The sequence below is a fragment of the Phocoena phocoena genome, chromosome 9, assembly GCF_963924675.1.
Source record: "Phocoena phocoena chromosome 9, mPhoPho1.1, whole genome shotgun sequence".
In the NCBI taxonomy this organism is placed as follows: domain Eukaryota; kingdom Metazoa; phylum Chordata; class Mammalia; order Artiodactyla; family Phocoenidae; genus Phocoena; species Phocoena phocoena.
Genome location: NC_089227.1, coordinates 94,878,235 through 94,896,886, shown reverse-complemented (window position 1 = coordinate 94,896,886; position 18,652 = coordinate 94,878,235). Strand labels below are relative to the sequence as shown.

General features: G+C 37.4%; 2 protein-coding genes across 2 annotated transcripts; both read right to left on the bottom strand.

Annotated features, from left to right (window-relative positions):
- Nucleotides 1-1,028: 1,028 nt before the first annotated feature.
- LOC136128270 (olfactory receptor-like protein OLF3) lies at nucleotides 1,029-1,961 on the bottom strand. Its single transcript, XM_065884066.1, has one exon. It carries the CDS (start codon nucleotides 1,959-1,961, stop codon nucleotides 1,029-1,031), a length of 933 nt encoding a protein of 310 aa, XP_065740138.1.
- A 15,075-nt stretch (nucleotides 1,962-17,036) lies between these two features.
- On the bottom strand, nucleotides 17,037-17,988 carry LOC136128172 (olfactory receptor-like protein OLF3). The gene is given in 3 exon segments (XM_065883925.1): nucleotides 17,037-17,485; nucleotides 17,488-17,559; nucleotides 17,562-17,988. Coding segments are annotated over 3 exon segments (948 nt in total).
- Nucleotides 17,989-18,652: the final 664 nt, after the last annotated feature.

The window sequence follows — 18,652 nt, the reverse complement described above, 5'->3', positions numbered from 1 at the left end:
TAGGGTGTAAAATAAAGGAATCAAGAATTACTCTGATGTATGATGGTTCCTTTTACTAAAACAGTGAAGGTGTATTGGGGCAACAGGAAAGGAATAGCTTGGGATAGAGGAAGCAAGAACAACAGCTCTATTTTAACTATGTTAACAATGAGATTCATATAATGTAAGTGAAAGGAGTTAAGCAAGCATTGATACATGTGTTTGGAGATCATGAGAAAGGTCTTGTCTGGCTTGGAGCTAAAAAATACATAGAGACAGAAAAGTTGGATGGATGAATGGATAATGAATGGGTGGATGGATGGATGGAGAGATAATAAATTGGGTGGACAGATGCCGTGGTTCTGGGTAAGGTGGCTACCTGGAGCAGACACAGAACAGTGATCTACTAGAGCCACAGCACAAGGAAAACATTCACCGTGAGTTACTCTGTATAGAGAGAAGCCTGCATAATGTGTAATGCTGTAATTGTGTCCTACATGCTATTTTTAAAAAATAGTTGAATACCTACTCTATGCCACCACTCTACTAGGCATTTTACATAGATAATTTATAATCTTCAAAATAATCACACACACTGGATATTACTTCTTTTTATAGTTGAGGAAACTAGAGGTCAGAGATGTTAAGTACCTTTTTCAAAGCAACATTGCTGGTGATGGGTGGGGTCATGAAACAAAGTGTGGCTCTTCTCACCCTGAAAATTTTTACTGTTTATGTTTCATTTTCTGAGGGACTAGGCAGGAAGTATATGGAAGTAAAAGGGGGAATATGAAGTCTAGGAGGAGAGATTATCCAGCAGACTGCAGTTTAATAATTAAAGGTTTGTTTTTTTTTTTAACCGTATGTATAACAGAGCAGTGATACATAGTCAAAATGTGGATGAATGTGGAAAGTCAGTCTAGAAAAACTTGTTCACCATGATCTACCTTATGAGAAAATCTGAGAAGAAAGGGCATGTCCATCATTTTCTCTTTGTTTAGAATGTCGTTCTATGGGCTGTTGGAGGGAAGGAGAAATTCTATGAATCTTTACCCTTTGTCACTAAGTTTCCCCAACACTCTTCTAGAGGTGCTCATCACTTCCTTGTTCCTCAAGCTGTAGATTAAGGGATTCAGCATTGGGGTCACCACAGCATAGAACAGGGTGACCATCTTCTCCTGTTCTGCTGAGGAGCCAGCCATGGGTCTCAAGTATGTGAAGATGGCTGTTCCAAAGCACATGGAAACCACAATGAGGTGAGAGGCACACGTCCCAGATGCTTTGTGGCGTCCCTGGGCAGAATGAAGACACAGAATCGCAGCAACTATACGACCATAGGAGAACAGAACAAGAAAACAGGTAAGCATCATCACCAGAAATCCTGAGATGGCCACCATGACCTTGTTGAAGGAGATGTCCACACAGGTCAGCCTCAGCACAGCCAACATCTCACAGGCAAAGTGATGAACAACCTTATGGCACAGAGGTAGCTGAAAGATGATTGTCTGCATCAGTGAATTCGTGAAACCAGCCAGCAAGCAGCCAGCAGCCAGCCCCAGGCACAGCCCTCCGTGCATGATGACTGCGTAGTGCAGTGGGCGGCACACTGCCACACAGCGGTCATAAGCCATGGCTTCCAGCAGGAAGAGCTCTGGGCTGCTCATGGCCAAGGAGATAAACAGCTGGAGCACACAGCTGTAGAATGGGATAGACTTCTGGGCTGACAGGAAGTGAATGAGCATCTGGGGGACAGTGCTGTTGATATAACAGATGTCCACAAATGACAGGATACTGAGGAAAACGTACATGGGTGTGTTTAGCCTGCTGTCCAGTCTGATAAGGAGGATGATGAGGAAGTCCCTCAGCACAGTCATCAGATACATGGCCAGGAAAAGGACAAAGAGGGAGACCTGAGGCTCCCAGCAGCTGGACAGTCCCAGCAGAATGAACTCACTCATCCATGTCTGGTCTTCCCTGCCCATGAGCTTCTGAAGACCAAACCCAAGTTATAAATCAAAAAAACTAGATACATAAGGTGCCAGAGGACCTTATACGGTCACTTAGACCAAATAGCCATCTAATATTAAGTGGTGTGGTTTTTCAGATTGTATGTCTCCTTCTGGGAAACAACAGAACCCACTGATGTGGCTCAGATCCAAGGAGAAGCTTCCTTAAGCAGAAATGTTTTCATTAAAATGCTTATTTGAGTTAAAAAGATTAACTGTAAAACATGATATTTTTTCTTTAAAGCCAACTCCTAACCATGGAGTTTGTTTACTTCCCTCTTAGACACCGGTTTTTCCCTCCTTACTATCTCAGAATCCATACTGAATGGAACCTAATAGGTATGAACAGGTTTTCTTTTTAATTTACTTTTTTTACTTCTGGATTCTTTGACTATGAAAATGAGATACTAAATTTCCACCCTTTTAAAATCACAAATTTGGGGTTGTAAGTTAGAAGGTAGCAAATATAAAATAGTTTTTAGTAGCTAAAAATTATCGAAAATTACATCTTAGAGTCAGTGAGATAAAAAATGAAGACCTGGGTGACCAGGCTCAGTTTTGAAAAATCTTCACCTGTTTGTCTTTTACCTGGCTGAGAGAATAAGAGGAAAGAATCTGCAATATTGCATTTCTCCTCCCTTGAAAGAGCAGATCATGGGGTCGACAGCAGAGTATGGCTGTCAAGAAACAAATAAAAGATGCATTAACTGTGTTCCTTAGTAAATGCCGAGAGCTCGAAGAGTTGCCACACGTGCTGGCCTATTAACTAAACGGAAGGGGAAACTGGCTGCACGTTCCCTCTGATTCTATTTGTATGTATTCTGGATAGTGATTATTGTGATTTGGAGACCATATAACGTGATGGAAAAAATTAATTACAATTAACTCAGTGAAATGACTGTTGATGATCTCTTTCCTTTAACCGTCCTTACTTTTATCTTTATCTGAAATATTTGACTATCCCCTGCCCCTTAGAAAACTCGGTCTTTTCTCATCCTTGTGCTATGCTCCCTCTACTGTGACTCACATGACCAGAAGGTAATACTCTAGTCTGCTCAATACCATCCCCAAACTTTCTAATCCTGCTGATATATTAGTATTTCTGAAAGCTCAAGGGCTCTAGTATTCTTTCTGGAACTCTTAGTAATCTTATTTGTACCTTACTTGTCAAATCTCAAGTGATTTCCAAAAACCTCACGGACTGAACAAAGCCCACTCTAGATTTCCCACATACCCTGTCCCTCTAATTACCCTGTCCTTTAGGCAGAGAAAATGAAACGCATGCACTGCTGTGACAAGGAGATATTATCTGTTTGCTGTCTGTGATCAGATAGTGCCATTGAATATATGATGAGAATCATATTTTGTGTTGAGGGCATTCATGACAGTAAGGGCAGCTAAATGCAGATAAATAGGGTGCCAAAGGTGATTGGATTAGCCAGCAGAGAAGGGTCTATTGGCATTTGCATTTGATAATCTTTTATCTAGAAATGAATTAAGCTTGATAAACCATTCCTACTCTGAGAGATAATTTATGTAAATTACAAGAGGAGGCAATAAAAGTACAAAATGTTCCTTAATTCTTTAGAATTTACTCTAGAGCTTCAGATCAGCAAGCCACTTTGTAATATTTCTATCAAAGAAAGAGGAAACCTACCTTTTTATCCCCAATGAAAAGGGAAAAGTTGGAATATAAAATTATCACTGGTGAAGACCTCAGGTACAAAAGAGAGATAAGTGACTTCAAAGGGGAAAATCAGTGCCTGAGACCTGTCAGCAGAACCTGACAATGTACAGATGATATTTTAATAGATAATATTCCTAGGAAGTGCATGAGGCAGTCTCTGATTCTGCTATAATACATGAAACAATTCATGTAGCAATTCACCAGGAGAGGGCTAAAAGGAAAAAAAAATACAGTGCAGGAGGTAGCTGATGATTATTTAAGGTATTCTCAGGTACCAAATAAGGAGACTTGACTGAAAAATCTGATGATAATATCTTGTGGTTTTGAGTTTTCACTTCTTAAAAACTAATAGTAGTTAAGGGCTTGACAAAGAAAATGCAGTAATCCCTGGTCTTGGATCAGTAATTCCGCTTAAAGGCTCAGCAAGGTATTGTTTACAAATAGAAACACTCATGGTACACATGACACGTTTCTGTACCATCTTCATGTTTTCTAAAGTGCCTCTCCCCGGGAGTGAATGAACGACCTGCTTGGCCAATGAACTTGCATTTCCCAGTTCGACTGTCATTACTACAGCTGCTCCTCAGTATCCCTGGGATTGGTTTCAGGACTCCAGTGGATACCAAAATCCACATATGCTCAAGTCCCTTATATAAAATGGCCTAGTATTTGCATATAACCTACACACATCCTCCTGTACACTTTAAATCATCTCTAGATTACTCATAATATCTAATTACAAAGTAAATGATAAGTAAATAGTTGCTAGCATTAAGTAAATTCAAGTTTTGCTTTTGTGAACTTTCTGGAAAATTTTTTAATATTTTCAATCCATGGTCGGTGAATCCACAGATGTAGAACCTGTGGATCTGGAGGTCCAACTGTAGCTTCTTCATCTGTCTAAAGGGAGCATAAATTCAAGTCTGTCCCAATTCACTGGAGTGAGGGAAGTAGGGAGGATAATAGAAAAAGGATATGACATCAATAGGAAAAAGAATAATTTTTTAACCAAAAGTAAAATGTTTAAAACACTTTTGAAAATATGGTATGTAAATAAAAGTTAAAAACAGATTTTCAGAAATAAGGTGGAGGTGTTGTAAGTGACAATAATAGTAAGATAAACAGCATTCCTGAACCACCTCTCCTTCCAAGAACTGTGATTCAAGCTTCCTAAAGTTCTACATCAGAAGTGTTCTCAAAAGAAGCCACCTGGAAAGCTTGAGATTTCCCAACAATGTTAACTGGCTAAGTTGCTATCCCCACCCCATTCCCACTTCCTAATGCATACCTACAACTACAACAGAAAGTTTAGAGCCAGTCATCTAGATGAAGTTACCTTCTGACCATCACTGTTTAAGAATGAGCTGGTTAACACAAACCTGTTCTCAGGTCCAAATTTCCAGCAGTGGACAAGTGCTGGGGGGAGTGCAATGTGACAGGACCTGTAGTAAATAAGTTCAATGTTTCCCATGAATGCAGTAAAAGCCCCAGGCTAGGTGCTTCATTTCTCAGAGGTATTCGAGAGAAATTTCTCCCCAGTTTGGCTACCTAAATGTATTTTCTTAAAACCAATTGCAAAAATGGGACCTTAATCTCTGTAGTAACCAAACTCAACCCAAGTTTCACATGAGCCCAGAAAGAAGCTGTGTGTTAAGGAAATCCTTGCTTCTTGACTCATAATCCTAAGAACCCAATGGAGATCCTCTGAGCATGACTGCCTTACCTCCAGGAAAAGAGGTCAGCATTGCCCAGGAAGAGCAGGGCTGGGCAAGAAGTGGGATTTTATTTTCCCTCAGAGATAAAATCTCTACAGGCCAATTATGCTGTGCTTGTTAGGTTTCCATTGTTTTTTCACCTTCTCTGTATGGTGACTCTCTCACCTTAAACTCTCATCTGCTTTTAAAAGAATTTACAAGTGAGAATTCAGTTTTCCCTGAGCCAGAAACAGGAGAGAAGAGAATCTGAATCCCCAGTTCCCCTGGAGACATTCTCCTGTCTTTGTTGAAGTTTCACTTTGAGGTAGTTAAAACTTGCCCATGACTTTCTGTCCATGTACTCATGACTGAGACTATCTGAGCCAAAGTGCCCAATTATTTATGGACCGTCAAGGGGATCTTTGGGCAATATCTCCTGTAACAAGGTTCTGAAATTGTACATAAGCTATGATCATATATTATCTACACAACTTATGCAACTTTTTCATGGGACAAATCTCCATTTTGTCTCACTATTGGGAGGTTCCTTTTTACTGGGCATTGTCATTATGTATTTTTGTATCTAGATTTTTGCCCTCATTTTCTAAAAATACTACAAAAATTTACTACCCACTTAAAGGCATCTCAAATCTGGTATCCATCCCACTGATGGACATTTAGGTGGTTTCTAATTTGGGGCTATTAAAAACAACACTGCTATGAACATTCACATAAACACACTCTCTCTCTCACACACACACACACACACACACACTCACTCACTCATCTTTTGTCCCAGACATGTACTGTACTCATTTCTGTTGCCTAGTAGTGGAACTGCTATATCACAGATTATGTGTGTCCCACTTTAGCTAATATCACCAGTTCTGTCAAAACAGATGTTTCAATTATATTGCCACCAACTCTGTATGAGTATTCCTTTGCTCTAACCATTCTTTATCCTTGGATTAAGTCTTTTTCATTTTAGCCATTCTGATGTGTACATAGTAGTATCTCACTGTGATTATATTTTACATTTCTATGATAACTAATGAGGCTCTACATATTTTTAAGTATTTACTGACTGTTTGGATATTCCACTTTCTGAGGTGTGTGTTCAATTTCTTGCCTATTTTCCTATTGGGTTATTTCTCTTTCTCTTTTTGATTTTAGTTCTTTATATATTTTGAATGTGAGTCACTTGTCATTTATATGTATCACAAATATTTTCTCCCACCTATTCATTCTCTAATGGGGTCTCTGATGAAAAGATGTTATTAATTTTAATGTAGTTCTATTCGTAATTGTTCTTAATATAGTTACTGCATTTTGAGTCTTAAGTGAGAAATCTTTGTCTCTCCCAAATCATGAAGTTATTCTTCAATGCCATCTTCTGGGAGTTTTAATGTTTTACTTTTCACATCTAGATCAACAATATATCTGGAATTTATTTCTGTGCATGATATGACACAGGAACCTAGATTCATTTTTTTCTATGTGAATATCCACTTTTATTGAGAGACAATTCTTTCCTCACTATTCTCCTGTGTTACCACAAACCAAATTTTAATTTATATTAAATTTGTGTAGGTTTAAATATGTGTAGGTTTTTCTCTAGACTATTTTTTAATGATCCATTGGTCTACTTAGATCTATTATTATACCAGTACTGCATTGTCTTAATTACTGTAGCTTTATAAAAAACCTTGTTTATAGTAGTATAAATCCTCCAACTTGATTCTACATTTTCAAATTGTTTCGGCTCTTCATGGCTATTTGAATATTCAATCTGACTCTAGAATTAGAATTAGGTTTCCAGGAAAAAAAAAAAAAAAACCTTTGTGAAATTTTAATTGGGATTTTACCTAAAAATCAATTTGGGGAGAAGTGACATTTCTATGCTATTCAGTATTCCAATCCATAAAAAAAAAATATTCTCCCATTTATTTAATATCTTTCCTTTTTTCTATGTATATTTTTTCTGTGTGTTGTATATGTCTTATTAGATTTGTTCCCAGGTATGACGGTTTGAAGTGCTGTTTTAAATAGTAACTTTTAAATTATATAAAAATGTAACTGGCTTTTATATATTAAATATGCATATACGAAATTACTTTTGTGGATGAGTGGTGTTATTTCTTCCTTATATATTTGGTAGAGTTCACTGGTGAAGCCACCTGGCCTGAAATGCTCTTTGTTAAAAAATTCTTAAATATGGATTCAAATTTCTTAGTATATAGGACTATTCTATTTCTTCATGTGTCCATTTTGGTCAGGTTTATCTTTCCTGGGAATTTATCTCTTTCATCTAACTTTTCAAATTTATTAGTCCAAATTTGTTAATACCTTCTTATATATTTTAATGTATATAGAATCTGTGGTAATGTCTCTTTTCTTTCCTAATATTGCCTATTTCTTCCATTTCTCTTTGTCTTCTTTTATTAGTCTTGGAAATGGATAATAGTTTACTATACACTATTTTTAATATCACTTGATGCAAGGAGAACAAAGATGGGGTAGTCCCACCCCTTAGAAAATACCATTTAATAGGTACAGGGAGAAGACAAATATTTCCTCTTTCAAGCACTTAAATCTGGAAACTATAAAAGAAATCAAACATCATGAAAAATTTCCTAAGATATAGGTGAAGAGAACAGAAGTATCCACCACCCAAAAACATAAAACTCACATACTGTCTATAATCCAGTAAAAAATTTTTCCAAGCATACAAAGAGGCAGAAGAGTTTCCAGGCCACAGCCCAAGGAGAGGGAATGCAAACAAGCCATGATGAGGAGAAAAATCAACAAATAAAAATTATGCAGTAACAACAGAGGTGATAAAATTAGAATACAAGCACATTAAGATAGCCATTATAAATACACTTCACATTTCAAGAAGACAGAGAAAACGCTAAGCATGATGAGGAAAGAAACCAAAGATATAAAAGTACCCAATTCAAACTATAAGGTGATGAAAAATATGATACCTAAAATGAAAAATACACTGGATAAAATCAATAGCAGATTAGACACTGCAGAGGAAGAGATCTGAGAACTTGCAGACATAGCAATAGAAACTATCCAAAATGAGGTAGAGAAAAAAAGAGTGAAAAAAATTGAACAGTGCTTCAATAAGCTGTGAGAAATATCAAACATGAAATCAGAGTCCCAGAAGTAAAAAGGAGTACTGGGGTATAGGGGAAGACATAACCAATATTTTAAAAATATTAAACTCAAATTTCCAAATATAATGAAGAGAAAGAACCTACACATTCAAGGAGCTCAGCAAACCTCAAGCATTTTTTAAAAATGAAGAAAAACATTACAAAGTGCTACGTTATCAAAGTGCTGAAAAGCAATAATAAGAACAAAATTATGAAAGCAGTTGTATAAAAAAATGCATTACATACAGAGAAAAAAATGATATTAACAGAAAAACTGAAAGAAAAAAAATGCCAACCTAGAATTCTATGCCCAAAGAAAATGTCTTTTAAAAAAAAGAGAAATAAAGATATTTTCAGTTATTGATAAAAGTATTCATAGTCAACAGACAAAATATTACAAGCAAAGTTAAGGACATACACCTAAGATAAAATAAAGATGAGAACAGAAATCAATGGAATAGAAAAGAGAAAAATAGAAAAAAAAAAATCAGGATGATTCTTCGAAGGCATCAATAAAACTGATGAACTTCTATCTAGACTGATCAAGAAAGAAGAGACAAGACACAAATTATCAATATAAAAAATGAAAGGGGTGACATCACTACTGATCCTACAGACATCAAAAGGATAAGAACAAAACCTTATGAATATAGTCTATGTTAATACATTTGACTACTCACACGAAATGGAAAAATTTTAAATTTCTTTTAGAAGTTTTGTGCTGCCAAACTCATAAAAGAAGAAACAGATACCATGAATAGTCCTATATCTAAACAACAGACCAAATGGCTTTACTGGTGAATTAAACCAAACATTTTAGGAAGAAGTATTACAAAATCTACCAAACTCTTCTAGAAACCTTCAGCAGAAGTAACTTTGCTCCTTTAATTAATTCTTTAAATATTACCCTGATATCTAAACCAAACAAAAACACTGCAAATAAAAAAAAGAAAACTACAGACCAAAATCACTCATCATCATAGACACAAAAATACTTTTAAAATATTAGTAAATTGAATCCAGCTTATAATAAATATGTTATTTCCAAGTTGAGTTTATCCCAGGAATGCAAAGTTAGTAAAACTTTCAATTGGTCAATATTCTTCAAAAGTGTCAAGGCATGAAAGACAAGGAAAGACAAGCTGTTACAGAATGAAGGAGATTAAAGAGAAATAATAAGCAAATGTAATGTGGGATCCTGGATAGTGTTCTAAATTTTAAAAAGTAAATAATTAGTGAGAAAACTGATAAAATTAGACCAAGCACTATAATTTAGCTAAAAATGAAATAATATTAATTACACCAATGTTACATTCCTGGTTTTGTTATTTGTACTATGGTCATGTAAGAGGTTAACTTTACGGTAAACTTTCTGTATTGTATTTTCAAGCTTTCCTTAAGTCTAAAACTAGTTCAAAATAAAATCATTTTTAAAAAAACTAAAAAATGTGATTTACCAAATCAAGAGTCTACAGATTACCTATATATGATAATATATATCTATTGAGACATATATATATCATATATATGGTATCTATTGAGATATATATGATGTATATGCTATCTATTGAGATATATATATATGATATCTATATGAGATATATCTCAATAGACATGAGAAAAATTGTTTGACAAAATTCAATATCCATTAATTATAAAAACTGAGGAATCTAGAGATAGAAGAGAAAGTCCTCGGTCTGAAAAAGGACATTAACAAATTTCTAATAGTCAACATCATTCTTAATGGTGAATGACTGAATGATTCCCCTCTAAGATCCAGAAAAATGAAGCAGATTTACTCTCAACACCCCTATTCAACACTGTATTAGAGGTTCTAGTCATTGCAATAAAGAAAGCAAAAGAAATAAAAGGAGAATCTACCAATAACAAAAACAGGAAATCTAATAAGGGGTTTTAACAATGACAAAGGATGCACATCAGTATGAAATAATAAATTTTATTTCTACATTCTAGCAATGAATAAAGTGGAAACTGAAATTATAATAGAGTATCATGTAAAGTACATTAAAAACCACAGAATACTAGAAAAAGAGCTAATGAAACATGTGTAAGATTTTTATCATGGAAACTACAAACAAACTGATCAGAGACATTAAAGAAGACCTAAATAAATGGAAAGAAATACCATGTTCACGAATTGTAGGATTCAATATTGCTGAGCTGACAGTTCTCCCCTACTATTTGACTTATAAATTTGATGCAATCCTAATCAAATTTCCATCAGGCTTTTTTGAAACATTTGACAAGCTGATTCTAAAATGTATGTGGAAAACAAGGAACCTAGAATACAGACTAAGTAATTTTGAAAATGTAGAACAAATTTGGAGTGACATTCTCTGATTTAAAGACTTACTATTAAGCTACAGTACTCAATACAATCTAACATTGCTTTATCAGTAGAGGCATGGATCAATGGAACAGACAAAAGAAGTTTCCCTTTCTAGCCAAGATACAGAAACAGGGCTTGAACTTACCCTCCCATCAGAAAGAACTATAGATCAGGACAAAATATATTAAACTACAATTTTCATGGCATTGGACATCAGGCAATGAAGGACAATGATCCATGAGATATGGTGAAAAAATACCACATTAACACTAATCAAAAGAAAGCTAGAGTTTCTATGGTAATATCACTCAAAGTAGATTTCAGAGCAAAGAACACTACCAGGGATAAAGAAAAGCATTTCATAATAGTAAAAGATTCATCAAGAATACAGAACAATTGTAAATACTGAGGCACTTAATAACAGAGCCTCAAAACACATGAAGCAAAAACTGATAGAAATGCAAGGAGAAATAGGCAAATTCACAATTATACTTAGAGATTTCAATACTTCTCAATAATTGATGGAACAAGTAGAAAGAAGCGAATAATAAGGAAATGATAAGGAAACAGAAAACTTCAACAGCACTATCAACGGTGGACTAATTAACATTTATAGAATACTCCAATCAACTATTACAGAAAACACGTTTTTTTCAAGTATGTATGCCACATTTACAAAGATTGAACATATGACTGGTGATAAAGTAAGTTTCCATTAAGCAAAACAATTCAAGTAAAAAATATGTTAATGCCTCATAGCCCTAACAGAGGGCTTGACTGAGGAAGGGCCACACCACCCAGGGTAAGCCAACCTGGACCTATCTCTGAGTTTTTTCTGCTGGAGCTAGCAGACAAGTCAGGATTTTGTCTCTCACATCATGTTGTATATCTGGGGCCTCCAAGGGTCACTTTTTCCACCTCATAGAGGAAATCGATGAATGATAGAAAAGAACAAGCTCCACAGAGAGAAGCAAAGCCAAGAGGCAGGAAATAAGAAAAACTTTAAAAAGACAAACTTCAAAAAAATTTTTAGACTCTAGATTCAGTTATTCATGATACCATTCATGATACTGATTACTATATTCCACAGTTAAGGTATTTAATTTATTTTTTAGCTTTGCTTATCCAGTTTGTTTTGGGTCTTATCACTTGAAACTCTAACGGTCCTAACTATAATGGTAACACTACGGCTCTGTGGGTTTTTCACATCTTCAACTGAACGCTGATCCACACACAGCAGACTTAAAGTGCCAAAACTCCCTGTGGTATCCCAAAAGGGATACACCTTTGGATTCAGACAAGCCAAGGCTAAACTGAATCTCGGCTGTATGTGTTGATTACTAGCTGTCTGAGCTTGTGTGAGTTACATATACTTGAAACTCATATTTTATCCCCAATGTGGATAATAATATCTGTATTTTAAGGAAAGGCATTAATATAAGCTTACAGAATTTAGGAGACCTTTAAAGTTTAAAATTCGTAAGTGTAGCACAGAGCTAGCTAATATTACTCTGCTCTTTCAGATTTTTATAAATCTGACTTAAATCCTGTATTTATATAACTGATGGGAATTCTAATACCCCCTCTAAAAGTCTCTAGACTTCTTGGCTCCCAAAAAGTGAGTAAGCATCTGTGAAACAGAACTACTTTGTAACAGAACCCCACAAAGCACAGTCATAAATAAAAATATATAGAACAGGTGATCAAGTGTCCAGACTGCTCACAGGGGCTTGATGAGGAAGTATCACAGCACTGCCACCAGGTACTCTGCCAGAAGTTGAACAGGGTCTCCAGTGACTCAGGTCCCACAGCAGGGTGAATTCACTCAACTTTCAGTTGTCCATACCTTTATGGCTGTAAAGGCCAAAAGTAGGGGTAGAAACCAACTGGGCAGAAGGATTTGCTTAGATAGAGTAGGTCAAGGTAGTCAAGGCCCAGGGTTATAGACTAAGATAGTAAAAAACAGATGAAGCAGACATCAAGCCTATAACGAATTAACTCTAGGACTATACGTCTTCTGACCTCTGAGCTTATGATTCACTTGTGAATATTGGTGCCCAAACAAGGAATAGTTCTCTACAGATGGAGCAGTTTGTCTCAGTCCTTTATTCATCATTATCCCTAAAAGACAACTTTTTAGACATCTTTTTCTTAATCACCCAACCCATGAAAATTTAATACCTTAGATATTCTGTATATCTGTTTATATGGTCCCTTTGAAGGACCATAAGCCATTGCAATATCTGACACATATATATATATATATATATATATATATATATATATATATCAGCAGGCGGACTCTCAACCACTGCGCCACCAGGGAAGCCCAATATCGAAGATATTTTTGCCCCCCGCCCATGAAGACCAATTTTCACCGCTTGGGGGATGATACCTCCTACAATGAGAATGCATGAGACAGAATTTGTTCTTTGTTGCCAAAAATTAGAGGTCTGTTTTCTAGACACTATTCTGGCGTCTACTCTTCTGTCAGACCCCTTAGATTGTTTGGGATGGACTAGTGAGTTGGTCTAAAATGTTTGCCAGAAGGTCAGGGAGGACAGGAGGTGGCGAAAATGGGTAGAACACTTTATGAGAAAAAAAACAAAGATAATAGCAAACAGTTATCAAGTGCTTTTTGTGTGTCAGCCATTTTACTAACCGCTTTACATATAATATTTCACTCAAGACTCTCAAATTTCTCATGAGGAGCTTATTATTCTTTGTAAGTTATGAAATAGAGAGCTGATTCTTAGAGAGGTTTTATAACTGTCCAGGATCGCACTTCTTGTTTTGTTATCTGCTATACTTCGATGAGGAAGATGTAGAAGGCTCAGAGCAGTCAGGAAACAGGACGCATACAGTGGTGAGATATTTTCCATGAGATGGAAAACCACCTCATGCTACTGAGGATCAGATTTCACTGAGAGTAGCCTAGCCCAAATTTGGAACTAGAAGGACAACCAAACCACATCAGTCTGACTTGGTTGTGTATATTTTACAGGACCTGTATTTTATACAATAGGCTTAGATCTCAAAATCCTGAATTTTAGTGAGATGAATAGGGGAGAACCTGATGGTCCCAGACGTCATGATAAGGGACAGTACAGAGTGAAGCTTCAGCTTGTATGTAAGGGAATGTGTCCCCAAAAGACCTGTCACTGTAGTTAAATGCTGCTAGGGCTAAGAAGTAATACAAATCATCCAATTAATATTCAACCGATATCTAAGAGTTATGCTCAGTGTGTGATTCACGTCCTCCATTCACCCATTAGTATGGAGTCCTTAGATCTTGGGTAAATGGACCTAAATGACTATGAGAAATGAGATGCTTTCTGAAATGCAAACTGAAGTGAGAACCACTTCATTTTCTCTTAGAAGCCTTCACCATTATAACAGTCTACATGCAGAAAAGAATCCCTTCTTCCTTTGAATATCAGGACTCTTTATGAACCCTTTCTTCCTTTGAGTATCAGGGCTCTTTATGCGCATACCTCGTGTTATAATTTTGCACTTTTGTTCTATTTCCCCTATAATGGTGTAGCAAACGATTGCCCAAAAGCCAAATTTGGCCATTTGTTTTTGCATGGCCCACAAGAAAAGAATATTTTTAAATCGTTGAAAAAATAAAAAGGGTATTTTATGATGTAAAAATTATATAAAATTCAAATTTAAAATTTCAGTGTCCATATATTTAGATTTATTGCTACCAGCCACATTCATTCTTTTTTTATGTATTATCTATGGCTATTTTAGTGCTATCATGGCAGAGTTGAATAGCTGTGATGTAGAATGCATGGCCCACAGAGTCTAAAATATTTTCTATTTGTCCTAATACAGAAACAGTTTCCCAACCCCTGCCCTAGAAAACTGTAAATTTCTTGAGGTAGCGGCTATACCTGAACACAACTTTGATACCCCACAATGCCAAAAGCACTGTCTACAACAAAGTCAATGCCTACAAAATGATCGACTGTAACTTTGCTTTAGAGAAGTCTGAGAATAAAGATAACGGTCAAATTAGAGGAAAAATATGACCTTTGTGACCTTGTAATTGAAGACACTGAGATGAAATTCAGAGATACTTTAGGCTCAGTGATGTCCACAGGTAAAAGGGGCACATTTGTCTATACCCATGTGGACTATTAACCTTCACCATTCTCGGACTTCCCTGGTGGTGGAGTGGTTAAGAATCCGCCTGCTAATGCAGGGGACACGGGTTTGAGCCCTGGTCAGGGAAGATCTCATATGCTGTGGAGCAACTAAGCCCGTGCACCACGACTACTGAGCCTGCGGTCTAGAGCCCACAAGCCACAACTAATGAGCCCATGTGCCACAACTACTGAAGCCCCCATGCCCTAGACCCCTTGCGCCACAACTACTGAGCCCATGTGCTGCAACTACTGAAGCTCGTGTGCCTAGAGCCCGCGCTCCGCAAGAAGAGAAGCCACTGCAATGAGAAGGCCGCGCACCGCAACAAAGAGTAGTCCCCGCTCACCGCAACTAGAGAAAGCCCAAGGGCAGCAAAGAAGACCCAACACAGCCAAAAAAAAAAAAAAAAAAACCAGCACCATTCTCAAGTCTCACTCCTGTATCTCTTCCTCGTTCTGCACCATTCTCAAGTCTCACTCCTGTATCTCTTCCTCGTTCTGCACCATTCTCAAGTCTCACTCCTGTATCTCTTCCTCGTTCTGCACCATTCTCAAGTCTCACTCCTGTATCTCTTCCTCGTTCTGCACCATTCTCAAGTCTCACTCCTGTATCTCTTCCTCCTTCCCCTGTACTCTCAGCCACGGGTACTCCATCTTATTTCACAGAGAAAATAGGTGCTGGTGGAAACCCTTCAACTTCTGATCACCAATGCCCAAACGCAAATCAACCAAAAGCCAATCAACTGACTTAATAATGAGACCAAAAAAAAAAGAAGAGTGCCTCTTTTATACTCCTTGAAGAGAGTGAGAGGACCCACTATTACCATATTTTTTGTCTCCTTCCCTTACCTATCCCTTGTGTAATCCTTTCTTTCCCCTCTTTTACCTTATTTAGGTTTATCCTCAGAGACAGGTACACTCACAATGCCAGCTCACAAGATTTACAGAGATTAAGTAGGGTTTTGGTGTGTGTGTGTGTGTGTGTGTGTGTGATGGGGAGGGGAATACAAGAAGGCCTTTAATGTGGAGACTTGAGAATAACATCTGCAGAGCAGACTGACCTATCCTGATAACACAAAACCAAAGCTGTATTATCATTCACTGGCTTCTCCAAGAAAACTGCTTTTCTTAGATTAACTATGTCTTAACATTGTATTCATTTATTTCCTTGTTTATTTGCTTATTTTTTCCCAAGATCTCAGAGAAAAGAAAGTTTGCTAAATTTTCAGAAATTACAGTTTTACCTTTTGAATGGTACCCAATATACATGCAATAGTTTTCTTATTAAATTATTCATATGCTAATTAGCAGTAACTGAATCTCATATTTTTCTTAAATAATGTCATTGTGTACAAACAACCCTCGATTATATCCTTATCATGGTAAAATATGACTTTCGTCGATGTTTCTCCTCTCATTTATTTCCATTACTCAGAGTCTGTACACCCACATGCGGTAGGTCATGCACAAAAACATTTTAATCAGCGTCGATAGCAGCGCCCTCCTTACGATAGTGTCTCACACAATTAATGAACGTGACTATATATGCCACACAATATTTTAAGTGAGTGTTCAAGTATGAAAATGCATTTTGTTCCCAACGGAAATACAATAACCTCTTTAAAATGTGGTTGAATAAAGTCAGTGTTCCAAGGTACGATCCAAGAATGGGTCAATGATTACAACAATTTTTCATGCTATCAAAAACAATAGATGATATTTTCCTCAAATACTCTGAGGCCATGTGAATGGATACTGAGTGGTTAACAGTGGGAAGTTCTATTACAGCAGGGCTTAATTTCTCTGAACATGCTGCTGTGACATAAAAACACCCTTACATCCCACACCCCAACCCAATCACTCAGCCTCCTACCCGGTACCACAAGCACACATTTTGTCATCTCCTTCCTGGTTGCCAGGGCAATGCAGTAACAATGCTTCATATCTGAGTTGGGTGGGAAGCATACAAGCAAAGCTCTTTTCTCCAAGTGATGCTCATGATTCATCAAGTTGCCAGTTTTGACGTTAATCCAGATAATTGCCCTAGTAGTTTCTGAAAGGCCCCCTTCACCTCCTTATTCCTCAGACTGTAAATCATGGGGTTCAGCATGGGTGTCAAAATGGCACAGAAGAGAGAGAGCAACTTCTCCTGAAAGACAGAAGGGCTGGAGCGTGGTTGGATGTAAGTGAAAATGGCCATGCCATAGCAAAGGACAACTACTGCGAGGTGAGAGGCACAGGTGTGGAAGGCTTCCTTTCTCCCCTCTGTGGACTGGATCTTTAGGGTGGTGGAGATGATCTGGATGTAGGACAGGAGAACCAAGCAGAAAGGTGTCATCAGCAGAACAATACTAGAAACCATGACTGCGATCTCATTGGAGGAGGTGTCCACACAGGCCAGCCTGACCACAGCTAGGAGTTCGCAGGATATGTGATCAATATACTTGTTGTGCCCACGGGCAACTGAAAGGTGATGGTGGTCTGCATGAGAGAGGTGACAGAGGCACTGATCCAGGATGTGATGGCCGACTAGTACAGAGCCCTCCACGCATGACGACCAAGTATCTCAGGGGGTCGCACACAGCCACATAGCGGGCATAGGCCATCACCGCCAGCAGAACTAACTCAATCCCACCCAGGCCCAGGGAGGAAAATAACTGGGCTACACAGCTCACATATGGGATTCCTTTACGTCCTGCGAGAAAATGCACCAGCATCTGAGGGACAATGCTTGTGGCATAGGAGACATCAACAAGGGAGAGGCTGGTGAGAAAGAAATACATGGGAGTGTGGAGTCGGCTGTCCAGTCTGACCAGAGTAATAATGAGGAAGTTCCCCAGCACTGTCACCAGGTACATAACCAAGAACAGGACAGAGAGAGCAACCCGAGTGTCCCAGTCACTGGACAGGAAAAGGAGAATGAATTCTCTCACCAAAGTATGGTTATCTGCTCCCATTTAAAAATGTGAGGATTATTAATTTGCAGAGAGAAACAGAAATAACAGAATCTAATGAATCACAGAACCATAAAAATAACTTTTATCAGTACAAACTATATACAATTGGCCACCCTTAGTCAGATGTTTCACATCCCTCACGGGCCAAGATGACAGGCTTCATCCTGATATACACTGTATCCATTCTGCATCAGAGACCGGGACAGCACCTTCATAAGGACTTGACATTGTCCCTGGGAGGCCCAGTTAAAGCCTGAAGAGAATGCATTACAATTTTAGGAGCTGCACATCTTTACCAACTTGCCTAAGTTTCTAGGGCAAGGGAAGGATGGTAGATAACAATGACAGGTAAATTGATAAACAGTGAAGAAAAGCTTGGTAGGAAAGTTACAAAAACTACCTTAAATATGTCAACTAGATCCATTATGATGACATGTATAAAAGAAATATTGAAAAGAGGCAGGGGCTTGTGAAAAGATCTGGAATCAGAGAATCTAGGTTTGAAAACTGATTTTATTTACCAGCTATGTGATGTGGGTTTAGTGACAAACTTTTACATATGAAACAGGTAATATTATACAACTCACAAGTACATTTAAGCTCACATGTAGGTAATTTATGGAGAAAGTACTCTGTGAACTATTACTTGTAGCAGTACTGTAGT